This window comes from Pollicipes pollicipes, unplaced genomic scaffold, assembly GCF_011947565.3.
Source record: "Pollicipes pollicipes isolate AB1234 unplaced genomic scaffold, Ppol_2.1 Scaffold_3447;HRSCAF=4054_pilon_pilon_pilon, whole genome shotgun sequence".
Lineage (NCBI taxonomy): Eukaryota > Metazoa > Arthropoda > Thecostraca > Pollicipedomorpha > Pollicipedidae > Pollicipes > Pollicipes pollicipes.
The window spans coordinates 34,310,814-34,337,892 of NW_023596297.1; the positions used below are offsets into that span (position 1 = coordinate 34,310,814).

Here is a 27,079-nt window from a genome sequence, read left to right on the forward strand (position 1 = left end):
GGACCTAACGGCACGCCGCCGAGCGTAGCGACACCGGCGCCGGCGCGGCCGCGCGACGGTAGGCGCAGAAGCACGTGCCGGTCGGTCACCAGCGCCCCGCCGCCGACCCCGCCGTCCGCGGGGTCAGCGACGAGCGCCGGTACCCCGGAGCGCGGCCCTAATGGCAGCACGCGCACCGCCAGGTCTTCATCATGAAGCGGACGGGGGCGCGGGCGCGGGCGCTCGGCCGGCGTCGTAAATCTGCCGCCGCCGCTGCTCCCTGGCGGCCAGGTTATGAAGTCGGAGAGGTAACGGATGGGCGCCGTATCGAGCGGCGCCAGCCGACGGGCGCGACAGCCGCTGACCGCGCCTGAGACGCCGGAGCGGCCCGCGGCCGGCCACCGACTCCTCCGGGCGCTGGAGCGGCCCGCGTCCGGACACCGGCTCGTCCGGGCGCCGGAACGGCCCGCGTCCGGACACCGGCTCCTCCGGGCGCCGGAGCGGCCCGCGGCCGGCGGCTGGCTATAACCGCGTCCTGCCCGCAAAAAGTCCCGATGGACGCCGACGTTTTCTTCGTCTCGGGAGAAAAATGATAAGCTTTCAGATGATTTCGCTCTGACGCCGTCACACACATCCGTGAGGAGCGAGGCTGCATGCCGTCGATTTCGTCATCTCTTGGGCGGGCGATGCACTTTATCTGGACCGTTCCGGCGCGCGCCACCCTCCCCGTCCGCGGCGTAAATCAGGACAGACACCATTTACAGCGGATTCCCCCGCCCATAAACAGTTTTATTCTATCGTCATCATAGGCGACCGTTTCCCTGGTGCTCCATCTGCTTTTGAGCACCAATTGGAGAGCGCGGGCCGGGTGCGGAAAGTAATGACACCGCTCGCCGCCCTGCGCCCGCGCGCGTGAGCCGAACGACAAAAAAAAACACGAAATTACGGCCCACCGATATTAGGCACTTCTACAAAAACTTTGAAACGTACGCAGAATTGTATAAAACTGCAAATGCACGGAGGATAGCCAAATCTCCCTCCCTCACCCCCTCCCAAGAAAAAAAAACTTGGAGCAGTCAATCGACCGAAAAATCTGGTCGCTCCAGCGGAATGACTAGCCTAGTATCACTGCTGAGAACGCGAGAGCCTCCAGAAGGCCATTAGCCCGATGCGTCGATACGGAGCTTTAGCCCCTCAGCGGCAGTGTGCCCGTCGCTGGTCGCCCCGTTGCCAGCGTGTCCCAGGCGGCCCGCATCCCCGAGCACCGCTGCCATGACCCGCATCAGCGCCGGCGGCCATTATCTCGGCCCGACACGCGTCCAGTAATGGCGACCCGGCAACAGGGCGGCCGCTGCCGTGATCTGGGAGAGTGGCCACGGGCGGCGGCGGCGGGCTGTCGGCAGGCCGGGCTATCACTCAGCCGGCGTCCGTCGGCGGCGACGAGACGCCACGTCGGCACCGACAGGCGGGTCAGGGACCGGGGTCGGCGGTGGACAGGCGGGTCAGGGACCGGGCCCTGCGGTGGACAGGTGGGTCACGGGCCGGAGCCGGTGGTGAACAGGCCGGTCAGGGACCCGGGGACGATGACCTTGGCGTTGGGTCAATGATCAAATTGATAAACTGGTGATCGCATGGCCAGTCCGAAGATGGCCAGCCAGGGCAGGGGCCATTCGAGTCAGAGGTTCACGACGGATCGACCGCAGTCAGAATAAGTCAGGGCCCTCCGGTGTGACTGCACACACCCCGCCAAGGGTCAGAGGGGTCGGCAGCCGACAGCGGCGGCCGGCTCCGCCGACGGAGACGACCGTCCACGCTGCGATAGCCGATCTTAGACTCAAGCCCCGGTCCGCGCTCGGCGACGCCCCCTGCCGACCGAGGCAATCGGCCAGCCCCGCCCCAGCCGCCCCTAGGGAGGACCGGCAAATGGGCAGCCCTCCGACGCTGACACCGCCAGCCGGCGCAGCCGACCCGACACGGAAAATCGCCGGCCGGCGCAGGATATGCGCCGGTGCGTGTGCGGGACTGGCGCCGTCCATTCCGTATTTTTCGACACCTTACCGATAAATGTCCAGTGCTCTCAACTGTAGCCTGAGTACCTACACAGCTGGTCGAAAAACTTTCCGTACTCATTCTACTCCATTCCATTACAAAACTTGGAAGTCGCTTGATTGGCAGGTCGAAAGATTTTGCATGGATACGACAGCCGATATGGGGTAACCTCCAATACGAAAACGCGAGTAGGAGGCCGGATCATGCCAAAAACTACGTAAGCCCTCCGGTTCAAGTTGGGCTGGACATGCTATAAGGACTCATCGAGGGTAAAAAAAAATAGCAAAACAAGCATACAGGAAGGCGGGAGCAGTTTTTTCAGCCAAGCTGCTTCGGGCTGTGACCGAGCCGTGGTCGACTGCAATGTTGCATTTTCCGGCCGTTGCGGTGCACCACCGAGGCGTATCGTTGCTTTCCCGCCGCGCAACGACGCACCGGTTGGCCTTTTAAAGGTTCCGGGACGCACTCTCATCTGTTTCGCCGCTGTCATAATGCCCAGAGCCCGTGAAAACGAGCGGCGGTCTGAGTCGAGCCGGCCGCCCGGCGCGCCGCCCCGCGGCCGGCGCTGGAAGCGCACCCCTCGGCCACGGAGGACGGACCGCGCCTCGTGAGGGCGCATCCTTCCGGGTGGGCTCGCGCGGGCCTTCCGCCAGCAGCTCCTATCTATTTCGATTAGGCTAATTGATGAACAAGCGGGGCGGCCACGCGGCGTGTCTGGCGGCGACGTCTCCCGGCGGGGGACGTCCCGCGCCGCCCACGCCGCGGGCGACCAATCTGGTGCAGGGGCGACGGAGGCCCGTCAAACCAGCGACTGTGGGGCGACACATGGCTCCGTTGGGCATCGCTGGGACAAAAGCTGTCTAGGCTTTCTTCCCAGTCCGTGCGAAAGCACACTTAGTAGTGTTTAACGATGCATCTGATCTAAGCAAGTCGACTGAAGAACTTACACCCCGTATGCTTGGTGAATCACTGTCGTAACCTTTCAGGCCGCGTTTAGAAAAACACAGGAGCCAACAGGGGCTTCCTTTCCAGCAAACAAGACATGTTGCGTACTGCATAGCCTCGGCCCGGTGTGCGCTATGGTAGCGCCTTGAACAACTTTGCTGGCGGTGAGGCGATAGCCAGAAATGAGCCGCAGTTCCAAACGATGTACGGAGCCCGTGAAAACGACCGGCGCCGGTCCCCCGACACCCTGGCTTTGGCAGACGGACTGAATAAACAACCACCGACGGACACTGCCACCATGACTTCAGTTCGTGCACAACGCCACGCTGGAGTCCTCGGTCCTCGAGGCGCCGTCACCCCGGTTGCAGTTCCCCGGCCGTAAAACGTCAGCGTCCCCGGCTCGTATGGTCCATAACGCTCCCCAAAACACTCCCCAATCGAGCCGGCGCGACAGCTCCAGCTCCGGGACGGCGCCTCTGGGAGGGGCTCGTCGGCCGGCCAGCCGGCGAGCCCCCAGAGACGTGGCCGGCTATTTCTGCGTCCTGGCGCACGTGACCGCGCATGCGTCGGAGCCACAAACATGACTCCCCGGAGGGCCGGCCCCAGAGGACCACCTCCGAAGGGCCGCCCCCAGAGGACCACCTCCGAAGGGCCGCCCTCAGAGGACCACCTCCGAAGGGCCGGCCCCAGAGGACCACCTCCGAAGGGCCGCCCCCAGAGGACCACCTCCGAAGGGCCGCCCTCAGAGGACCACCTCCGGAGGGCCGCCCTCAGAGGACCACCTCCGAAGGGCCGCCCTCAGAGGACCACCTCCGAAGGGCCGCCCTCAGAGGACCACCTCCGAAGGGCCGCCCTCAGAGGACCACCTCCGGAGGGCCGCCCTCAGAGGACCACCTCCGAAGGGCCGCCCTCAGAGGACCACCTCCGGAGGGCCGCCCCTCAGAGGACACCTCCGAAGGGCCCGCCCCAGAGGACCACCTCCGGAGGGCCGCCCTCAGAGGAACACCTCCGGAGGGCCGCCCTCAGAGGACCACCTCCGGAGGGCCGCCCCCAGAGGACCACCTCCGGAGGGCCGCCCCCAGAGGACCACCTCCGAAGGGCCGCCCTCAGAGGACCACCTCCGGAGGGTCACTCCCAGAGGACCACCTCCGAAGGGCCGCCCTCAGAGGACCACCTCCGGAGGGCCGCCCTCAGAGGACCACCTCCGGAGGGCCACTCCCAGAGGACCACCTCCGCAGGGCCACTCCCAGAGGACCAACCCCCGGCACGACCCTCGAAGGCCGCCGAGAGAGGCCGAGCACCTGGCGCGGAACCAGAAGCAGGGCTGCTGCCACCATTTGCAGAGGCCCTCCAGAGGTCGCGCACAGCCCCCAGATGCCTTCCAGAGCCCCCCGCCCCCCCCCCCCACAGCCCCCAGAGGTCCCCCGAAGCCGGGCGCTCGGCGCGACCTGGAAGGCGACGTGACAGGCTGCCCACCCATGCACGCATTACGTCAGGCCTGTCAGGGAGAAATGTTCTCGGCCACCGCGCCGCCAGATCTGGACTGGGGGAGTGTCGCACGGCTGCGTATGGCGTGTGGTACAGGCTGAGTGGATGTCGCGGACGCAGATAACCCACCACGACGTGGTGGGTTACCCCGGTCTGGCAGACCGCCGATAATGTCACCTCTGGGCTGTAACGCCCACCATGCCCATGTCTCAGCCTGATATACAGGCTGTTTGAAAATGCAGTCGCACACGGCGCTGCAGGTCGCTCGCCGCTGTGCAAAAGTGCGATTGTCGCGGATCCACTGCGTGGCCCAGACGCCATGTTTTGCACCGTAAAATCCTCAACGGAATGAGCCGCCTCCACACTGACAACAGCAATGCATTTTTGAACACTGGGCGTTCTTTCGGGTCGTTATGTGACATTAAACTTTCAGCCGGAGGCGCTCCGGTCCAAAGCAATGCACCGCAAAAACACATTTCAAATCCTCCGCGCGCGGGTCGGGAATTACCGCCCGGTGCGGTCAAGGTCCCGGGGGAACGCGGCCAAAAACAGCGCTCACGAACGCCACACGCTCGTCGAAGCTGACGACGCGGTGCGAGCAGCGCATTGTCACTGTGGCCGCGCGAGGCGCCGCGCTGTTTTGTCGGTCTCTCTTTATCCTTTCTTGCCCAGGTGGACTTTGTTGTCGGGGCTGGCTCGTTATGAACTCAGTTAAGGTCTGGAAAACGGAGTTAAAAATGGCCCCGAGTTAATGCGTCATTATACTCTGGTGCAACGGAGAGAAAACGTTTTCCCGTGGGGTCCAATAAACGTCCGGTTGAATTTTCTGAAACGCCAAGAAATTGAAAGTCTTGGCAAACAGGTCCGGGGCGAAATAGCCTGCTTTCCTGCCCACATATAGCAGCCGCGCGGCCGCTAGGCGAGCAGCGTCGAGGGCACAGGGTGGTTCCGCGCCGTAAACAGTCGGAGTGTCGCACCACTGGATTGGAGCGTCCTGCGAACAGAAGCCGACCGTCGGCGAATCCGGACAGCGTTTCAATGGCGGCCGGCGGGCTTCGAAGGCATGCTACAGCCAGTCGGCAAGCACAGCTTTCGGACAGGCAGTGCACCGAAGCGCACTTCACACTGTCATGTGTGCTTTTCAATATGCCGTGAGTCTCGCGGCACAAAAAGAGCGTTTTCTTAAGCAGAGCGCCGGTTCTACAGAGAAAGCCGTACAGTCGACCGGTACGGCCGGCGCAGCATCGGCGCGAACGGGCCGCCCTCTGGAGCCGGCGGCGGCGGGCCTGAACTCCGAGAGCGCCGCAGCCGTGCATCGATTGGTGGACCGCCACAGACCGACAACAACAGGCCTGGGATGACTGACGTCACTGTCACGTCACCGGGACTCGGGCATGGTGACGTCACCGGGACACGGGAATGATGACGTCACTGGAAGACGGGCATGGTGACGTCACTGAGACACGGAAACGTGATTTCACGGAGATGCGGTCAGCAGTCGTGAGGACTCTGCGGTGTCATGGGGCCGTCGCGGTGACTTGGTGTCGTGACCTTGAAGAACGACAGCGGCCAGATTCTCTGAGGGCCCTTACACTTTGCGTCTCGATTTAAACAGAGAAGCTTGCTCGCTTGCAGTAACCGACCGGCCGCATCTGGTTCCAGACATTCGAACCCATCAGAATTCAGCCAAGACCGCCGATGCTCATCTCGAACCGGCAGCGCCGAGACCGTCCTGCGCGACTTCAAGGTCCACAAATGACACGCCGACTTCGGCTTTGTCCGGGGACCACCATGATTGAAACTCATCCGCGCCGACTCCAAATGAGGAGCGGCCTGTGGTGAACGGCACGAGTCGCCGGCGGCGTCTGCCTGGGGCGAGGCGCGGCGGCGGGTCTGAGGAGCCCGCCGGGCCGTGGGCTGTTGACTCGCCGATCAGCGACGCACCGCGTCCCTTATTAGCTTCCCGAGTCAACAGCGCCACCGGGCCGGCCGGCGGCGGCGGCTGGCGGACGAGCGCGGAGTGGCGGCAGCGACCGAGGAGCTGAAGCGCAGGAGCGGGTGGACGGGAGCGGCGAAGGGGTGGAAGACTAGGGGACAGGAGGACAGACGGGGAGCAGCAGGAAGAGACAAGAGCTGGCACACAGGGATGGACCGACGGGCACGGAAAGACGGGAGGAGCTGAAACTGAGCAACGGACGGAGGAAGGGTGACTGGGCAACCGACCGGAGGACATGAAGTCCAGCAAGAAGAAACAGGGATGCTCTGACGGGGTCACCTTGCTTTCCAAAATCTTTGAGGAATTACGTGTACCGAAATAGCTCTGGCAGCCACTGTGGCGAACAATAACCTGGACAGTGACACCTGCAACATGAGGATTCTACGCGACAACACCATGAGTCCGCTCCATCACCAAGTTACGATGTCCCACTCCCCCCCCCCCCCCCCCCTCTTGCCTCTCTATCTCGATTGAAAGCACTCAGCGGCCGCGGAGAGCTTCGGTCCGAGCCCGTCACCGCCCGGTTCGAGTTGGCCACCGCCGCGCCAAGTTGGCCGTCCGGCAGGCCACCGACGGGCTCTGTCTCCAACTCGGCACAAGTCCATCAATCTGATTGGACCCGCGCAGCCCGGCGCGGCCGTGTCGGCCGCTCCTGTCCGCCGCGGCACGGTCACGCCTGCGCGACACCCCCGCCCGTGCCGGCGGAGGGGCGGGGCGGCCGGAAGAAGCACCTCCGACGCCCGCACGCAGAAGGATTCCCGTGTTCTGCCGCCGGCCTAAAAGCCCCCGTGCGCGTGGGAGCACCGCCCTCCGCAGGCCATCCATAATCAGCCAGCCCGCCGGCGGCGACGCCTGTTGCTGGCGAGCGGACGCGCCGACCGATGCGTCGCCGGATCCCGTCCCCGATCGTCACCGAGTCAGCAACTGCTGACTCGAGACGCCGCCCGCGGCGCCGGCGCCGCCGCCACCCCTCTCCACAGCCCACGTGACCTACGTCTCAGCCTTCGAAACGTCCCCCCCCCTTCCAGCCCCGGGCCGTCATCCCGGGAAGCTCCTCTGACCTGCCTCGCGTGCAGTCGCGGACGGCGGTGGAATCGACCCCGCCGCGACGGCAGCGCCATCTACTTCCGGCGCGGCGGCCGCGGCAGGTACGTCTCCGCTCCGAAGCGCGCCCGCGGGAGGTATACGGTGCGACAGGAGCAGACGGTGCGACGGTGCGACGGAGGCAGGCTAGCGGGGGGAGCCGGATCGCGTGTGGACGCCCGGGAAATGGCCTGCGATCGCGCCTGCCCGGAGCATACGAGTCGCGGCCGTCAGCTCCTCAGGCAGAAAAGGCGGATAAACGGTGCTCCAACAGATCGGCGTCACCGACGAATCAGAGGCCCTGTCCGCGTCGCGTCTGTCGCGCGGCGTTTCCCGTGCGGCAGCTGGCGATGTGAGCTCATCCCGCGCGGCAGCTGGCGATGTGAGCTCATTCCGCGCGGCAGCTGGCGATGTGCGCCCATCCCGCGCGGCAGCTGGCGATGTGAGCTCATCCCGCGCGGCAGCTGGCGATGTAAGCTCATTCCGCGCGGCAGCTGGCGATGTAAGCTCATCCCGCGCGGCAGCTGGCGATGTGAGCTCATCGCGACGAAGCGTGCAGAGCTCACGCAGCCGCTTCCGGTGTCAGAAGCCACCTCTCATGATCTGCCCGAGCCTGCACTTGTCTTATCCTGGCACTTAAGATTGAACGGAACTTTCTCAATGTTTGCATTTCGGCGACAATCCTGTCGGGCGCTGACAGCACCCAATCACGCTTCAACGATTCAGCAGGCACGATTGTCGTCTGCGGAGCATCTCGTTATACAAACAGACGGGCGCAAAATGGGCTCTGATCTTCGCGTACCCTAACAAGCCAATCATCATTATATATCCAGCGCGCCCGGCGATGATGCCATTGGTCAAGCCTGCGGGAGAGGTGGTCCTCGGTCGCAGCCAACTTCATGCATCACAATCTACAGCTGGCGGGGGTTAAATGTGTGTTCGGAACAGCGTTTTCGTCGGGTGTTCGCGGAAACGACGCGGAGCGTCAGGGTTTAACAAGGCCAGGGACGCAATCTATCGCCCAAACGCGGTGCTCTGGCGGAGACAGTCGACCAGAACCGAGCAGCCACGCCATGTAGCACAGCTGTGTTTGTGTATGACCGACAACCAGCGCCGGCTCCTGCCGCACCCACCATGTCTTACATCAGCCGCGCCGCCCGCCCTGCAGATTTCGGCAGAGCCCGTATCCTTAAGAATTTTCAAGTTAAACATTGGCATATGGTGCATGCATATGGAATGTTTCGTGTAAAAACGCTCTGGAAGGGCACGCGCGTTCTGAGGAAGACCGCCCAGCCCCTGCGCCATGTTCCCCGGGCTGCAGGCCGCAGTTGCGACTAATCCATCACGCAACGGCATCCACATCGGACACCAGATCGCCATTTCTGCCGGCGCGCCGCGCACGGTTCATCGTCACGTCAGCCCAACAGGCGCCACCGCATCAACAACCTCCACCGCCGCTGCTCCTTTGCCGCCCGCGACAACACAGCATTTCCATACACGTCCCCGAGCTGGGCCGACTCGGCGCGGCGGAGGTGCCTCGGCCGACGCCGCACTTGTCTGTTTATGCAGCCCGCCGAGGAGGAGCAGTCGGCCCGGGGAGCGGGTCAGGTACGGCCAATCAATACCGGCCAGACGGCGAGCGTCGGGTGCAGCCGCCAACGCCGGCAGAATGCATGAACTCCCGCCGACTGCACTCATTCCTGCAGCCCATGCACCTGTTTACGTCGGCGACGGGCGCCTGTGTCTCGGGCCCCTCGAAGCTGTTGGCGGCGGCATCAGCGGCGGCGGCAGCGACGGCGCTGCCGAGGCGGTCAGCGCATCATCAGCAGGCTGCCAGCTGCTCGGACGCGGATGTGAAATATGGGCACGTGCTCGGTCCGTGCTGTCGCGTGCCGCACGGGCCCGCGGCGCCGCTCGCCGCCGCTATTCATGCCGTACGGGCCGGTACCGCTTCCGCGGCGCGCCCCACGGACCTGTGGCGAATCGTGCTGGCGCTGCATGCCTGCCCGGCGCCAGACCGTCGCGCTGGGGCCCGCTCGGCCGGGCTTTGCCATCACCCCGTCGGCCCGACCGGCCCGGCCGGCCCGGTTCCGTTCCGTTCACTTTCAACGGGTAATCGGCATTCCGCGCAGTCGGCAGACGTGCAGCGAGCGTCCGCAGTAGCGGACATGAACGTCTGGCCCACACCGCACCCGGCCCAGAGGCATGAGCCGACCATGGCGCGATCAGGCAGCGACCGGTTCATGGTACACGCCGCAATGGGGTCAGCGGCGCTTGTCTTGACCGCAGCGTTTTCTTTAACGTGAGCAGCGGGTCTTTTGCGGGCGATGTGCGCCGCGGGCTGGCTGCATTTCGTCGCTGGGATGGCAATGTGTGCCCGCGCGGTCTGAGTGTGGCCGCCCCCTCGGGTGCCAAGTCAACCTCCATCGCAGCAATTTAAAGGAGCACGACAGAAGGGACGGACGGCGGGGATTGTCGTGCGCTGTAGTGGAAGGTTCGACACACGGGAGTTTCTAGATGAGTCAACAAACCCAACTTTGTTCCGCTTGGAATGTTTGGCATGTCGGAGCCGGGGAGCGAGCATTTTATCGGCGCCTGGGGCTTCAATAAAGCTCGTTCGGATGTTCCCTGACAGGAACGAGTGCCGCAAGACAACGTTAGGGGCCGAAAATCCACTCTGAAAAAGCCCCGACGATAAACAGCGTTCGATCCGATCCTCCATCGACGTCCACCCCTGTGCGACGAAGGCTGCCCCTATGAAGCAGGCATTAGTTTCGGCCGTCAGCGTGCATCAGCTCCCCGCCGACGCGGTCAGAAAACGATCGCCGCCGGCCACCGAGGCGCCGAAAACAATTTCAGCTTGGGTCCACTGGCGGGCAGGTGCGGCCCGTGGGCCGTTTCCGTCGCCTCCGTCGGCCGTTACGCGGGAACGACGTGAGGGGTGAGCTCAGGGGCTTCTCCCGCCGATACGGCCACCGTCCAACGACCAGCCTGTCGTCGAGGGGCCGGCGGTGCAGACGCCGGTGGACTGCCGCTTTCCGCGAGGGGGCGGCTCCGGCACCGCTGGACCCGTGAGGGGGCCGAGCCGGGCGGGACGGTCCCGACCGTAAGCGGCGACGGTGTCTGACAGGTGGGGCTCTCGCACCGCACCTAATTAACGCTTGATACTTATGGTGGGTCGAAATAATGCCGATGGTGTTGCAAAATGTCTGTCGCGGCACTAGACAGCTCGCCTACTCATGAACTAACGTAAAGAGATAAAGACCGGTACCAGGGATGAATTTCGCGCGAAGGCGAGCAAAAGCTCTCCGCCTCCGAAGTAGATCGGCCATGCGTGGTCAGCCCGACATTTTCAACGATTGGCGTATATATATATATATATATATATATATATATATATTTGACACTACCTTGGATAGATTTCATGCCAAATGGTTTATTTTATTTGAAGTAAAATGTTGACGAGTTTGAGTCAGGCCGGAGCGACGATATCCAGCGCAAAAAGTGTACTAGTACTGTGAAAGATTATGTTGTGTTGAAATACTATATTGGATATATTGTGACAAAAGGAAGTTTGATTTTTCGACATAACTTCGCAGACAATGAAATTAAATCGGTACCACTTCGCTTCCAATACCCACTGACAGCTAAATCATTGCGGAAACAGGCTGCACTACATCAAACAAACACGACATTGACATGTCTGGAATGCCCATCAATTACAGACTCCAATTACTGGGTGCTCTGAAAACGATCATGCAACCTCCGCAGTCCGCATTCAAGGCGATCGCGGCAACAAGGAAATCGAGCTTCAACGGCCACACCGTCACGCACTGGGCCCGCATGCACGAGCTGCAATCAACAGCTGAGCGCGTGCACTGCACCAGTTCGGCAGTCAGCCTCATCAGCGCGATGGCTGGCGTATGCTCGCATGCCGGCTGCCGGAGCGCGGCTGACACCGTAGTCAGCCGTCGGCCACGACACGAATACAAACACCAAAATAGCCCCGGAGCGACCATCGCAGCACGTGCCACGCCCGGCCCGACGCGTCCGCCCAAAAACACGCGGCGTGGCCGTAACTTCCGTCGGGGGGCCCCGGTCGTTCGGCACAGATTAACCGGGCTGCGCGGCCGCCTACAAAAACACCTGCTCAGCCCAGGGCGCATCCAACACAAACTCATCTGCGCCGGCAAATCACTCGGCAGCGGCGCCGGTCGAAAACAGCGCGCCACGCCGCCAGTGCCGGCCGTCCCTCCGCCGGCGCGTCGGGGGGTGACGGCTTGTCAGGGGCCGGTGTCGGGGCCGACGGCAGGTCACAGTGGCCACGCCACGAATGAATCCGGCCAGTGAGCCACGCCCGGGCGTCCCAGCCTCGATCAGCAAAGGTCAAAGTCGCGGTCGGCAGCAGGCGGAAGTGAGCCTTGGCGGCGGCGTGCCGCTCTCGGTGGCGGAAGCAGGAACGCGGCTGGGCTGAAAGGCGCAGCAAACTGGAATGCGAGATCACCCGCTCGCCAGGCACGCCATCGAACCTGGGCGTTTTTACCGTTCAGCATCCGGCCCCGGGCAGCGGGAACGTCCCACTCCCGCTGTGCCCGGCGTGCGCCGCGGGGACGCGTCTACCTCCCCCGGGCGTACTGTCAGTGGGGTGACGGACGGGTCGGCCCAGGGCCAAACCCTGCCCCAATGGAGCGCACGGCCAGCGCGGCGCGGCACCCGACGGATGATTGTAATCCGACGTCAGGTCGCCCCGGGGCACGGAACGGGCCGAGAACGGGCCGGCGTCGGCGCCGATGGGCCGACGGGCCCCCGGTGCCGCCGGCCCTGACGGGGAGAGATCGTCGCCGCTGACGAGAGTACGGCTCCGAGCAAGACGGGGGAGAGGCGGGCCGACCGGCCGACCGGCGAGCCGACCGAAGATCGGCGGCGCTGAATCCGAGTGCGCAGACCGCAGATTGCAGACCCGCAGACCGCAGATTGCAGACCCGCGCAGACTGCAGACTGCAAACCCATACAGACTGCAGACTGCAGACCCACGCAGACTGCAGGTTAAAGACTCGCAAATTCGCTGCAGACGCTCGCTGCTGCGAAATGGAGTTCCGGAATCGAGCCACTTGGGAAGCAGTGTCGCGCGTCCTATCCGTCGGAAGTATCCGAGTGGATAGGAAAGACCGCCCATAGCCCGTGACGTTGGAAAGCGCATTCGAACGTACAGTAGACGACTATGACGTTGCGTCACGGCGGGGCGCGCCGTATCCGTGCACGTGGCACGTCGTCACCGCCGGCGCGCCGTCATCGTTACCTTCACTGGGGGCGGAGCGGAGCCGCACGAGCGGAAATTGAGAGGTTTTCAGAACGATCCGCCCTGTCAGCGCTTCCTGCGCCTGACACTCGTTCGTCTGCTGGCACGGCTCGCCATTCATCGTCCGGTGACTGGCGGAAGGGGAGACGAGATGAGACGAGACGCCTCGCCCAGCCCGGCCCGGCCGCGCCGCCTCCTGCGGATCGGTACGGCGCGGCGACACAGCCGGCAGCCGCCACGCCCCACCGGCCGCCTTCGGCCATCGATCCAGAGAAGAACGGAGGAACCTCCGCTGACAACACCGCGCATTCTCTCCGGCTGTGTGCCCATTAGAGGCGCGCACGGGAGGCGGCGTGCGCTCCCGGGGGTCCGCCGTCACCGCCGCACGCGACCGCGTGCACGCGCACGCGCGCGCACGCACGCCGAGACGGCTTGACGGCGAGCACGCCTGTCACGCGTCGCTGCAGGGCTGTTGGTTAGCTCGCCGCCCACGGAGTCGCCGGGCCGTGCGGCCGCACGTCGCTGCAGCACCTTGCAAGCCGTGCGTCCCGGGCGGATATCAAAACGCTCCAAACAATTACACAACGCAATCGCTCGCAGTAACGAGACGACGCCGGTCGTAACACCACGACAATCAGCGGCGGAGCGCGCGGCGCCCCGCCGCGTCGCGGCGCGCTCCCGCCGCCGCATTAACCCGTCCTGCATCTGTCCGCTGCCGCCGCGCCGCAATGCCCGCCGCCGCCGCCGCCGCCGCCGCCGCCGCAGTGCGCTCGCACCGGCCGGATGGCCCGTCGGTGACGTCACCGAGCAGGCGGCGGCCGTCAGCGGGCCTCCGAGCGCCGGACGGAACCGTCGGCCGTCGGAGGCATCAGCGCCGGCGGACGCCAAATGGACGAGAGGAGGCCGGACGCGGCCACGCCCTCACCATCATCCAGAGAGGGGCGCTCGGGGACGGGGTTGGGACAGTAGGGACGCGGCGGGACGATGAGACACATCGGGGCGCTGTGACACCGCGAGAGACGGTTGGAAAGGGTTGGATGTGGTGGGACCTAACGGGACATGTCAGGTCGCAGCAGGGTACGCTGGGACGCTGAGGGATATATGGGACATGAACGAACGCACAGGCGGCTCCCCGAGTCCCACGGACGAACACTGGAAGGGCAGGCGCGGTGACAATGCAGACCTCCAATGGCTACCCATTCCAACCCAAACGGCCGGCCGCCCCACTCCGCGGCCACAAAGCGCGGGACTTCGCGACCGCCGCCGCCGGAAAATCGTCACCTTTCTGCCGGCGCGGCCGCGCCGCCCGCCTTTCGAGCCGGCCGCCGCGGGTCGGCCGGAGATGTATGGGGCGCGCCGGGGGACAAAGCGGCCCGGCCGACCGGCCGACGCGCCGCCCATTCTGGGGCCGGCCTCATGGGCCGCGCCGCGGCCGCCGGTGCATAGCAATGGCCCCGGCCGGCGCCGCGGTAGAGGTGACGTGGTCTGTTAGACGGCTCGCGCAGAGGGCGGCTGAGGGACGGATGGGCCGCGTCGCAACGGCGCCGGGGCAAGTCGGCGCACCCCGCCCAGCTCTGCCCCTCCAAGCGGACGGTCACGGCTGCCTTGTCGTGACACCGTCACCGCAGACTGGCCGGCGACACATCGGTATCGTCCCGTGACCGCCGGCCCTGACAGCCGCGGTCCGGGCGCGCCCGCGAGCTAGCGTGTCATGACACCGGCACGTGGCCTGACGCCGTGACAGTGCGCTCCGGACGCGCCCGCGAGCTAGCGTGTCATGACACCGGCACGTGACCTGCCACCGTGACAGTGCGCTCCGAGCGCGCCCCCGCCGCCCGCCGAGCCATGCTGTCGCCGCGGCTGGCCGGCGTCGGGCGTTTAACGCTCTCCGTCCGGCTGCCGTCGCCGCCCGGCCTGATGATGGCGACAGCCGGGGCAGCTCACCGCTCATCAGCGTCGCCCATCAGCGCCGCTCATCAGCGCCGCTCATCAGCGCAGTCATCAGAGCTGACTGATGAGCCCAGGCTCAGCGTCAGCCCCCAGCTGAGCTGCTCGTGAGCCTCAGCGCTAATCGGGAGGCTTTGACCAACCGTAGTCGGCTTTGGGCTAAGCGCGCGTCGATACCGCCAGCACTGGTCAGCCGGGATTAGTTTTGCCCAGCCTCGTGGCGTCCCGTTGAGCGCATACCGTTTGTCTTTTCGCAAGCCTTCGGGGGTCGTCCGGGGGCACTTCCGCCAGTGAGCTTCACAACACGATCGGCTGGTGACGACTGGTCGGTTTCGGGCCCCTCGGCTCCAAAAGGCGTTTCGCGTGCAGTCCTGCGATCACACTATACGGACACGATCGTCGCGCTGTTACGGCCAGGAAGAAGCGCGGCTGGCAGGGAGTGGACTGCCGCCTGGCGCGGCCGCGCGCTGCCGCGAACGCCGCCGCCGACTGACCTTTTTCTCCGTCATGACGTAGAGGTGCTGCCGGCGGGCGTCGAACCGCAGGTCGGCCTGGACTCGGCTGTTCTGCTGCACCGTCAGGTCGCCGTACTCCACAGCCGCCACCTTCCCGTCCGGCACCGGCTCCACCACGATCTGGAAACGGACGCGACGTCAGCTGACTGGGGCTGGCTTCAGCATCAGTTGGCACACGGAACAGTTATATCACTCACAAATATCAAGGGTAAGTTTTATTTGACGGTGCATGCTGCAGAGTGTAGATATGCGTCCGCATTAGGAAAGGTAGAACGAAGGACAACCAGGTAATATATATAGAAAGAGCGAGAAAGGCCCGCCTGCACTGGTATGACATCGGGAAATACCTGCCCAATAGAGCACGCTTCCTCATAGTGTCTGAGGTCGACAACATAGCAGCAAGGAAATTATGGCAAGTTTGAGATCCAGCCAATGTCGTCTTCACCACAGCGTGGCGTTCAGTGTGGCTGAGGCCGACAGGGCCTAAGCCGTTTGGGGACGGCATCACACGCTGTTAAGCCCCTTCTCACCGCCCTTCGCCCTCGGCTGATCATCCGCCTTACTCGGCACGAGACCATGACGTCAGCGTTTCTGAAGCTATGACGCCGAGGACAGTGGGAGCGGGAAGACCTTGACTTCGCACTGTCCTGAGCGCAAACGTCAGTGAAACGGCGGCGCACAAAACGAGCCTCGAGCTCCTGGCGTCTGACGGGGCCCCTGACGCGCTGCCGCAGTCCCAAGCTTCTAGCGCTTGTCACCGCACGAGAGACCACACATCTTCTGCGCGCCGGGCCGGCTCGAGCCTGTCGAGGCCCAGGTGAGCAGTGGCGTCCCGGCCCTCACCTGGGCCGGCTCGAGCCTGTCGAGGCCCAGGTGAGCAGCGGCGCCCGGCCCTCACCTGGGGCCGGCTCGAGCCTGTCGAGGCCCAGGTGAGCAGTGGCGTCCGGCCCTCACCTGGGGCCGGCTCGAGCCTGTCGAGGCCCAGGTGAGCAGCGGCGCCCGGCCCTCACCTGGACCGGCTCGAGCCTGGCGAAGGCCCAGGTGAGCAGCGGCGCCCGGCCCTCACCTGGGACCGGCTCGAGCCTGGCGAAGCCCAGGTGAGCAGTGGCGCCCGGCCCTCACCTGGGGTCGGCTGCACATGACGGGCACCGTCCCGAAGCTACGGCGCGCTCATCCATCAGTGGCGAACTTCACGGCCGGTCAGGCCAGGCGACAGGGCCCATCTGCTCGTGCCGCGCGCCGGGCGGCCCGCCGGCTCGTCAACAGCACGCGCGCATACATAATTCAACGACGTCACTCGTCATTTAAAACATCATCCCCCATGCCGGATCGCATGCCGGTCCCCCCACCAGCCGACCGCCAAGCGGTGTGCAACTGCAAACCGGCGTGCTATCGTGATCATCGACGCGATAATTGGAAACTTCGCGGGAATCCAGCGACGCGACACTATCGGCTTTATGCCGCCGTCGAGGAAAATCGTGACGTCACGAAGCAGCGATGTTATTACGTGGCCTCCACCGTACCGATTGGCCAGCGGTCCGATCGGTACGGCTGCGGCCGGCCGGTGAGATCAGCGCCTTGGTCCAGCACCGGCCGGGCGTGTTTATGGCTGTCCTGGAGCCCGCGGCGGGGATTAGGGCCGGCGGTAAGCATTCGGAAATCCGGGTTGTGCGCCGCAGCGAGTTTCAGGGGCTCAGAGAGCGGATCGCCCGCGCTGTTTGGAAGGCGGCAGCGGACGGATCTGTGCGCCTCGCTTAATCTGAAAAATGGGCCGCGCGGCCTGTCATGTAGCTAAAACTGTCTGGAAGGATTTGACTAGGCGACAGGTGACGCAACCCACGCCCCTTAGAAGCCAGCAGGCTCCCGACGTGAAGGCGTTCGCGTGAATTTATCATCACGGCGCTCCTAAACAAGACAGAAATGGGTTACCCCGAATACAACGGCAGGGACGACACGAGTTTCGCCGCCCGCAGCGCAGTGCGAGCAGTTAATCTGTCCCGTGGCGGCAACAGGTGCACTGTTGGTGCCCCGGCGCTGACTTTGTTCACACCTTCTTTCCAGCCCGTCAGATCCTGGCCGCGAAATCCGCCCGATGAGACCGCAATGACGCGGGCGGGAGACCCCAGCCGGCGTCTCTGGCTGCAGCACCCAGCCCACTCCGTCCCAATCCGTCCACTCCGGAGCCACTCCGACGTCATCGGGACGACGCCGCCTCGGCAGCGGCGATGCCCGTAAGCCGACGCCGGCAGGGCGCCGCGTCGGCCGCCGGCGTCGGCGCGTGTTTATTTGGACAGGGCTGCCGTGTACCGAGGCGTCCGGAGACGCGACGTCTCGGCCCGCCTGCGCCGCTCAGGTGGGTCCGAGGGCGCGGCGCCGTCCTCTGCCGCCGCGCCGCACGCCGCCGTCGGTCGCGTCGGTCGCGTCGGCCGCTGGCACACGCCTTCCACTCTGCTTCGCCTCGGCTCGGAACTAACGCGGGAGCCGCCACACATCGGACGGCGTCGGCGCCATCTGTCCAACCACCTGGGTCTCTGACTGCATTCTCGGAGAATCCTTCGCAGCTCTCCTCATGCACAAGCACGCGATCAATGCAAAACAAAATGAGGGCCCACTATTGCATACGTGCCACAGCGCGATACAAACTGGATTCACGTGCGGTGAACGGTCCAGGCCGGCCACCTCTCCTTCCCGCCATCTGGAAATAGTCGACCCGACCGTCTGCAGCGCGGCCGGCGTCCGAGACAGGCCGCCAAGCGGTGCCGTCAGCCGGAGTAAACACACGCCGCGCCCGTCAGCCAGCGCCGCACGTGCGGCACGTCTGACTACGGCGCGTGCTGGGATCGGCCGTGCTCTACGCCGCGCCCTCGGTCGGAGCGCGCTCCCCCGCCGTCGTCGGACGCACTCCAGACAGATTGGGACCCTCCCCGGCCGGCGGCGGCCGGGGAGAGCGCGCCGGCAAGGCGGGGCGTGCGCGCCCGCTCTTTACGAGCCGCCCGGTTTACAGGCGGTGTTTAAGGCGTCATTGGCGCGCGGTTAGTGTTTTCGTCCTGAGGTGACGCACTGCCGGCGGTGCCGTACCGGTCGTCGGCCAGCGAGCAGCCATGGCTCGCCGAGCAGCCCGCGCGTCGGAGCTGGGCGGCTCCCGGCCCCATTGGCGCCGATGCTGCGAACGCCAGCCGCGCGATAGGAGCCGACGCGCCGCCGGCGGCGAGCGAACGGCACGGTCGATGGTCATCGATGGCGTCGCATCGGTGTCGACGGTAGTCTGCCGCATTTCGCCGACCCGGCTAAGTGATTCGAGCCGAGGACGCCGGCGAAGTGCGGCACGTGCCCGCCTGCCGGCGGCCGCCGACTCGCGCTTTGTTGCGAGAGGCGAAAGGTGTTCAGCGGCTCTTTAAGACGGCGCCGTGACAGTTACTGGCGGGGTGCGCTTTGAATGCGAACGTGCCGTGGTCGTTAACAGGGTCCATGTCCACCGAAATGCACCGGCATTTCGTAACGTAAAATAGGACCCATCCCCGGCACGAAGGCAAGCCATTCGGCACGTGCTGCCATGGAGTGGAGCGAGCACATTATCGCCTGCCTGCGGGCGCGGGCCGAGTGGCGGAGCCGAGGTCTGGCAGTCCGGTCCCAGCTCCCGCCCATTGGCAGTCATCCCGCACACCAGCACCGCTTCAGGTGGTCAAATAGCACGTGCCGGTGGACCGAGGTGTCCGGGGCGGCCCAAACGGACCGGGCTTCCCCAGGTTGAAATGGGACACAGCGCCCACGGTTCACGCGAGCAGTGAAAATGCCGTCTGTCTATATATTTAATTTTGCTGTTAGTTGGGATGCAGCTGCACCCAGAGCGCCTCCGAAAATTAACGTCAGTTTTGTAGCGCTACAGAGCAAGAATGAGCCCCAAAAGGATTTGCATTATCAATAGCTTTTGGAAAGCTTTGCCCCAGCTTCTATCGATATGGCCGGGGCCTAGGCGCATTCCTACGCCACTTACCAGCCCCCCTAACCCCCTCCCCCTCCTAACAAAGGCGCCTGACCGCGTCTGGCCCCGCTGAGCCGTGCGGGAAGGAGGCCCAGGAGCCAGTGAAATCATCAGAAACGACATCGCAGATTTCCAGCGGCCGGAGCCGTGACAGCTGCAATGGCGAGTGGTCAATCTGGCATCGGGCAGCAATCCGACTTTCTCCGTCATTGACCAGCCCATCGGAGTGTCACGCCCCGCGTGACGTCCGGGTGGCGGTGACCTAGCACGCGCGCCGAGGACGCCGTGCAACACAGGAGAAAAGCCGCTTCGTGCATGGCGAAGCACGGGTCGACGCGGCGTCTGAGAAACAGCGGCGCCAAACGCGGGGAAATGCGAGGCCTGGAGGTGCTGCTTCCCTGGGACGGCTTCTCCGCGGCTGCAGCGAGCGGGCGCCACCGGCCGCCGACGGAACCCGTCGAAACGGTTCGCGCGCCGGCGCCGGCGCCCGACTGACAGGTGAAGGTTCCGCGTGGGCCCGCCATTAGGTCCCGCGTGGGCTCGCCATTAGTCGCCTGGCATAACGAGGCGTGGCAGGCGGGCAGCGCGTCAACAGGCCGCCGCCGGTCCGGACGCCTGTCTCCGGAGGTTACGCGGCGCTGCCGGCCGGCGCCGCAGGACCCGCGGCCCCAGTCCGCGCCGCCCTGCCGCCCGCCGGTCCCGCCGGGCCCGCCAGGGCGGCGCCGGCAGTCGCGGTGGAGCGGACACGGCGGCGCGGCCTGCGACAGTCGCCGCTGGCCAAGCACCTGCCGCGGGCGGTGCGCGAGCGCTGCGAGACAGCCTGAGGCGGCGCGCGGACAGGCGCACGCGCGCCGGCGGCGGGACGAATGTGCGAGCTCGCGGGCGCTGGTCCGATTCCAGCGCCAACAGGCGAGTGCAATCTGTTAAACTTAACGCGCTGTGTGGCAAAATATGTGAGGCTTGGGCGGGAACTTCCCCATGCGCACTTCGCGTCCAACGACGATGCTATAAGCGTGGTGCGATGCTATCGGTCTTTGCAAGTCATTTTGTCGGTCACGACTGATCTCTCACGGAAGCCTGCATTGTGCTGTCTTTTGTATGATTAAGCGAAACATTGCGTTTTATTGCACGTTCTGCTGGATATGTGTGGTCGGAAATGTTGACCTGCATAGCAGCACAGTTTTTTACCATGCAGATCGGTACAAAGCAGCGCTACATAGGACGACAGGCCAAAACAATGCATGTACTTTCTTGGCAAGTCAGCCGCTAAATTGACAGACCACAATGGCCCATGTGAAGAGCTATAACAACGCTAACAGTACAGCTCTTTAGATCTGACTCGTTCTGTCCCAAGCGCGGAGCATGCATGCGACGTGGTCTCGTCGGCAGTTCTGGCTCCACGCTGTGACCTTAAACTGGCCGTCAGACACAGTCCCGCGCGGCACGAGCAGCATGTCTCCGAAAAAACACCACGCGCATACACCAAATGCAGCTAACATGAAAAGTTGGCCAGAGGCGGCCGCGCAGCGCGTGCGGCTGGCATGCAGGGGCGGCCGGGATCGCGCGCACGCCGCTGGTCCGGCAGGAAGACAGGCAGCGGCACCTCCGCCCGTCAGGCCAGGTGAGCACGGCCGCCAGACTTTTGACCACTCGTTCCATATTAATGTCACGCCTGTACATCCAGAGGGAGCTTGTCCGAAATCCACGTCTGCTCATGGAGACCGGCCAAACTTGCCCACTTGGAAAACTGAAACTGATGGCCGCTGGAGGCCAGCACGAAGGACGGGAAGGAGACTTCCCGAATCGATGGCGTTCTTTCCATTTTAACTGCAGAGGCGGCCGTTGGGGAAAGGAACGCGCGGTTGGCACGTTTCTGAGCGGTCAGCAAAGGTCGAATTGGTGAAGGTCAAGTGGTTGGCATTTCCCAGTAATCGCGATGAGCCGTGGTCAATAGCCACGGTGTGATCCTGCTGCGGTGCAGGGAAGAGGGGCGGGGGGGGGGAGCAGCGGATTATGACGACGGACAGCAGATCCAAATCGAGCGAAGTGTTAACATTTGTTCAGCGTGGTCAGGATAAGTTATATGCGGAACAAGCCTGAAACACACGCTTGACTTCTGACGGAATCTCGGGACGGACTAACTACGACCAGACCGAGTCACAGACCGGATGAGTGCCTAAACACACCCCATCCACACATACCCCAAGCTACTCATTGGATTACTGGCCGCATATTGTCCCAGACCGCACCACATCGCGCCCGTGACCTGGACCAGATCGGGACCAAGACCCGACCCGCACCAGACCGCGGCCCATGGACCGGGGCCCGGACCACACGCTGTCTCAGTCGCCAGCGCGCCCGCTCTGGGCCGGCGGGCGGGCCGGCGGGCGGGAGGTGGACCGGTCCGGACGAGTGCCGGAGGAATGTGGCCGGTGCGCGCTGGTGGTGACACCCGATCCGGGTCGTCCGGGGGCCGCCGGGCGCCGGGCGGCGGCGGGCCGGCCTCTCGCCTGCAGGTGCCCGTCGCACTTCTCGGGCTTGCGCGCCGCTGTCTCGGATTCAGGCGCCGCCCGCTCAGACTTCTGACGAATACTCGCCATGAACTTGTCCAGCGTTCGAATCGAAAGGGACCATTACAGCGGCCGATCCCACTTCGTCCCCCTCCGCATTGAACTCGACCGTCATCGAAGTGCGAGTTGTCCACCGGCCCGCGGGCCGCACAGTGATTCGATTCCGTGGAGCGGCCGGTCAAATGCTTCTATTAATACTGATCGACTGTGGCAGGTCGTCTTGACTTCGGACAGCGACGTCTCCGGGTTGGGCAGCCGGCCAGTGAGCTGGGCATTGGGGTTTTCAAGGGAATGGTTTCTGAAGAACTCACTGCGCCCGTCCATCGACTGCTTCATGGACTGGTCACCGGACTGGGCATGGGATCGGACAATATGCTACTCACTGAAAAGATGCCTCCATTTGTTATCAGGCTGCTCGCTACAGACCGGTCAAACATTATTGTTCGCTGGATTATTTTTTGGAGTGGGCGTTCGGATGGACTCCTGGACGGTGCTCTTGCGCGGCCGGCATTCCGTCGTGCACAGCAAAACGAAACAGCATGCACGAAATTGTCGCACATACTTTTTCGGCGTGTGCTTGCAAAGGGTCGACCACTTCATGTAAGGTTATAATGTCAAGGGTTTCAGGGTCGTGAATGTCGTGTGCACTGGTGCTCAACGCTTGCATGTGGCGCAAGTTGGATTAGCGTCTGGCGTAACAGCAGCTGGCTCGGGGGAAATGTGGCTCTAGATGACACAAGCTCAGACGTAACTTTGATCCACCGTAAACATGCGGTCAAGAAGCGTGTTCAACGCAGACGGAATCTCGCTCCGAATGCGGTGAGTTGCTTGCGCAAACGCGTACCCGCCAATCACCGAACTCCCCTAACTACCTAACAAGCTCCACTTGCCTGCCCTTGCTTCCTGCAGCAAGAGTAGAGCAAACACCGCGTCCTCGATCGCACTTTCTCGGCGGCCGCACGCCCGTTACAAATGCCGGCAGAGACGGAGAGGCGCACTTAAGCCCGGCGTCCCAGAGGCGATCCCCCAGAAATGCGCGCCGCCCCCGCCGTCCGCCGCCCCAAGCAGTACAGCCTCGCAGCTGGTGGAGCCGGCCGGACGGCTCTCCACTTTGTGTCTATTCTCACGCGCTGAGAGTGTTCCAACACAACAACCCTATTTAGCGTAATGGGCAGCACTTAGCAAATCCACTCCGGCGAAATTTCGTCTGCTCGGATCCATTCCGCGCTCAAAGAGGTCGCCAGCGCGAGGTTTGTCGCATTTGGAGCCTTTCTTTTCCGCGACAGAGGCCTCGGTGTCCCCTCACGCCGACCCACCCATCAGTGTAACTCGATTTGCCGGGGCACTGAACCGCACTGCCGAGAACATTGATTCCCATAAACTCCGCCCGTGGAATAACTGAGCACGAACGACGCGATAAATGTCCGCTACTTCGAACTACACGCGGCGCGCGGGCCTCTAACGTGCCGACGCTCCCCGTCCCGCCGGCCCACGCCGCCCGCACGTGCCGTGCACGCTCGTGCACACTCGCACCCGGCCGACCCGACCCAGGCGCGCCTCGTCGAGCACGGCGCGTTGCACGGCGGAACATCGGCGCCGCGGCGCAAAAACGGGACCGCTGCAGCGCGCCGCGCTCTGTCCGAGTGAGCGATGGCAGAGCACGCCGGTCTGAGGTCGCGCCGCCGCTGCGGGGGCGGAGTGACGGGATCGGCCCGACCGTCGGCCGGCCGGACAGTTGAACAGATGGCCGCGCCACCTGGGCCCGTGTACGACGTGTCGTAGGGTGGTGGGCGGTTCAGAATCGTGCCGTTTCGACGCCGGCGCTTCCAATGGGCACAGCGTAGGTGCCGGGAACGGGAGCACCGGGTGGGTCATGGCCCACCCACTTTTCGTGAAAGTTTACCGCTGACCCTATGGCGATGAAAAAGGGGTGCGGCCGCTTTGATTGGGAGTAGGGTGTTTGACCTCACCATTTGGGGGATGTGTAAAAGGAGCGTCAGCCCAGACCGTTCTCGTATGTGCGAGCAGCCCGAGGCGTGGGTGACATCACCACTACAAGACGACGACAGCTGGGAGCTCCGAGAGGCGGAGGAAATTGCCTCGTCGCGCAAGCCACAGCAAGACGCCACTCGTTGTGCAATCCCGGGGCAGCGGGGTACCCGCTGGAGTGACTGGGACGCCCGGACGCCCCAGACAGCTGGGAAGAGCGTCACCAGACCTCGGTGCCGACGACGCAACGCCGCGGCCCTGCCGCCGCGTCATCGCGCGTGCAGCTGGCACCGCCGAGAGCGTGACGGCGGCGGCGCGGCCGCGGCGCTGCACCATGCACTCGGGCGCGGCGAGCGCACGACGGCGCCTGCGCGGCGGCCGACAACAGCGGTCGCAGCTCGGGAAGCCCATCCGCGACACGGAGGAGCGCACGCCGCGACGGCGCCGCATTCCGACGCGTCACGAGCAGCTGGGGAGGAGCGCGGGGCTCCAGCGCCGGTCCGGTCGGCTCGGCTCGGCTCGGCTCGGCTCGGCTCGGCTCGGCTCGGCTCGGCTCGGCTCGGCTCGGCTCGGCTCGGCTCGGCTCGGCTCGGCTCGGCTCGGCTCGGCTCGGCTCGGCCGGCTCGGCTCGGCCCGGCCGGCCCGGCCCGGCCCGGCCCGGCCCGGCCCGGCCCGGCCCGGCCCGGCCCGGCCCGGCTCGGCTCGGCTCGGCTCGGCCCGGCCCGGCTCGGCTCGGCTCGGCTCGGCTCGGCTCGGCTCGGCTCGGCTCGGCTCGGCTCGGCTCGGCTCGGCTCGGCTCGGCTCGGGCGTGGGCCGGTTCGAGGGTGGAGAAACCCGGTCAACCGGACACGCCGGGTATGTTGGGCCTTTTAGTCGTGAAGGAATGGTGGACTGGCGGTCTTGAGTGACGGAAAACGTGGGATTTGTACAACGTGATCTGCCCACCAAAAGCGCCAGAACTACGCGTACGGGATATGAAAATTTTACACGGTGAGATGGAGCCGCCCGTTTCATTGGGATTCATCACATCAGCTCGATGGTTGTACCGGCTTTCACTAGGTTTTTCACGTCCGCGTTGGGGTGACCAGGTCGTTCGTGACGTCATAGATTCCGCCCAAGAGCAGGGCCGCATTGGTTGTGTTCAGCAGCGTTTCTGGGCCAGCCGATAGACAGAACACGAACACACCACCAGCAATCAACGCCCCTGTTAACGACTTGGCTAGCACGTAAGGTTGTGCAGGGCAAACTAGTTCCCACGCCAGCAAAACCCAGCTCCGCAGACGTCGGTTGACGCCAGTCATTGAGCTCACCTCGGACCTCCCAGATCAGACCCACCGTCGGCCGGCCGGCGCCCGCTCCGTCACGTCACGCGGGACGCGGCCGGCGGAAGGTCTCCCGGCCTGACCGGTGGCCTCATTACCGGATTGGCTGCCCACCGGTAGCCATGGCCCGTTACGATAAGTTTACGACGCCTTTACGAGCGTCGCCGAGTTCCGAATCAATAGGTGGACAGTGCCTGCGCGGTGGCTCCCAGCGGACGGGAGGAGCGCTCGAGCCGGCACCGGGGCGAGACCACACCGCCCCGGCGCCGACGCCGCTGGAGCGGCCGCTGGAACGGCCCCGTGGATCTGAGCTACAAGCACGTGCTCTGATAAGGCGAGCGGAAGCTGTTGAGAACTGTGCAGAACAAGCAGCCTGCAAACGTATTGGCAACGTGATGTTTTACAGGGTTCTTGTAAACACAATTGATGGTGAACTGTAAAGGATAAATGCCTTTGCCATCAGGTCATTTAAATACTGGACCAGCCCAATGCGCCAATGTGTGCCACCAGATCCAATTTTAGACCGTAGTGCGCGATCGTTTCCCATTGCTAAGCGATGATTTTCGGAAACACTTACCCAAATGAAACGGTGATCCAAACCGGCGTCCGCGGGGCACGTTGCCTCGCTGCACGCATTAGGCCACGCATTAGTGTCCCCCATGCCTGCACCGCTCCTACGCCGCAGGCACGGCATTACACGACCGAACACGGCCGAGCATGGCTGAGCTCGGCCGAGCGCATACGAGCACGGCCGAACACAGCTGAGCATGGCCGGGCAAGGCAGAGCCCAGCAGAGCACGACCGTCTCGGGCGGAAGTCTTCCGTTTCCGGTCAGGTGACGCCGCCGGTGGCGGCGGGTTCCCCGGCGGCAGGCGGTCTCTGATCGGGTCGCGCCGACGTTTCCGGTCGCGCGCGGAGTCGGTGTCCGAGTTCGGTCACCACGCGGAAGTGACCTGGCTGGACTCCGAGCCCGCCCACAGAAGCTTCTCGGGGAAGTTCCTTCACAGATGGACCTTTGCCTTGTGGGAAACTTACTTTACACATAAGCCTTGCACATAAAGATCTTCCCCCGGACAGAAGCTTCGGGGTACTGGGACGCTGGTGCGGGTTGGATGAGGAGGGAGGCGGAGGATGCGGTTTCAAGCGGGGTGGTGCCTGAATGGGGGCGCTGCGTGGCGAGGGCACACCCCGTGTCGCTTTTTCACGTGCCGCTGATTGGTACCTGGAATAATGTCTTCCTGGTTCCATAGCACGGCGTAATGATGCGTGTCACATTCTTCGTGCTTCGGTTTCGGCTAATTACAAGCCTCTTCCAGCGGCCTTCCGCCAACGCTCCCAGCTGACAGTAAGTATAATCCAACGTGTCAGGGCCAGACGCCAGGCTGCGCCTCGACGCCGCGGCCTGCCGCTGACCCCGGGTCGCGCGCAGTCGCGCATGCCCCGGCCCCCTGACACCGGGTTACGACCCTCCGTGTACAGCCCAGCTGAGGCCGGCTCTCGCAACGCAGGCGGCGGCGCGAAATCGCTGCTCAAGGCTCTCGGGGACAAAGGCCTGATTTAGCAGCGGCCCCTGTGCCGAGACGGTGAAACAAAGAGGTGCCCCCGGTGTGCGGCTTGCCCATAACCGGCGGATAGGCCGCTTGCCGCGCACCGTTTGCCGCGGGTCTCAGTTGCAGTGGTGCGCCGCCAGGTGGGGGGGGGGGGGGGCGCCAGAGATCGAGCTGACGGTGAGACGGCCGAGTCTACGGTGCGGAGAACACTAGGCAGTGGGGGAACGGGGAGACGTTCCCGGTGAGGAAAGGAGATGAAGAGGGAGAGGGGTAGGCGAAGAAATGGACTCCGGAGAGAGAAAGAAAGAGAGAGAGGGAGAGAGAGAGAAGAAAGAGAAAGATAGACGGAAAGAAAAAGGGAGAGA

The 27,079-nt window shown here is 64.3% G+C and overlaps 1 protein-coding gene across 1 annotated transcript in view; it reads right to left on the reverse strand.

Moving 5' to 3' along the window:
* The window catches only part of LOC119091278 (plexin-A2), a gene marked incomplete in the record, with an annotated part of 177,961 nt that overhangs the window by 84,743 nt on the left and 66,139 nt on the right, over positions 1 to 27,079 (reverse strand). The window contains 1 exon segment of the mRNA XM_037213967.1: positions 15,281 to 15,421. Within this exon segment, the coding sequence (XP_037069862.1) occupies positions 15,281 to 15,421 (141 nt within the window).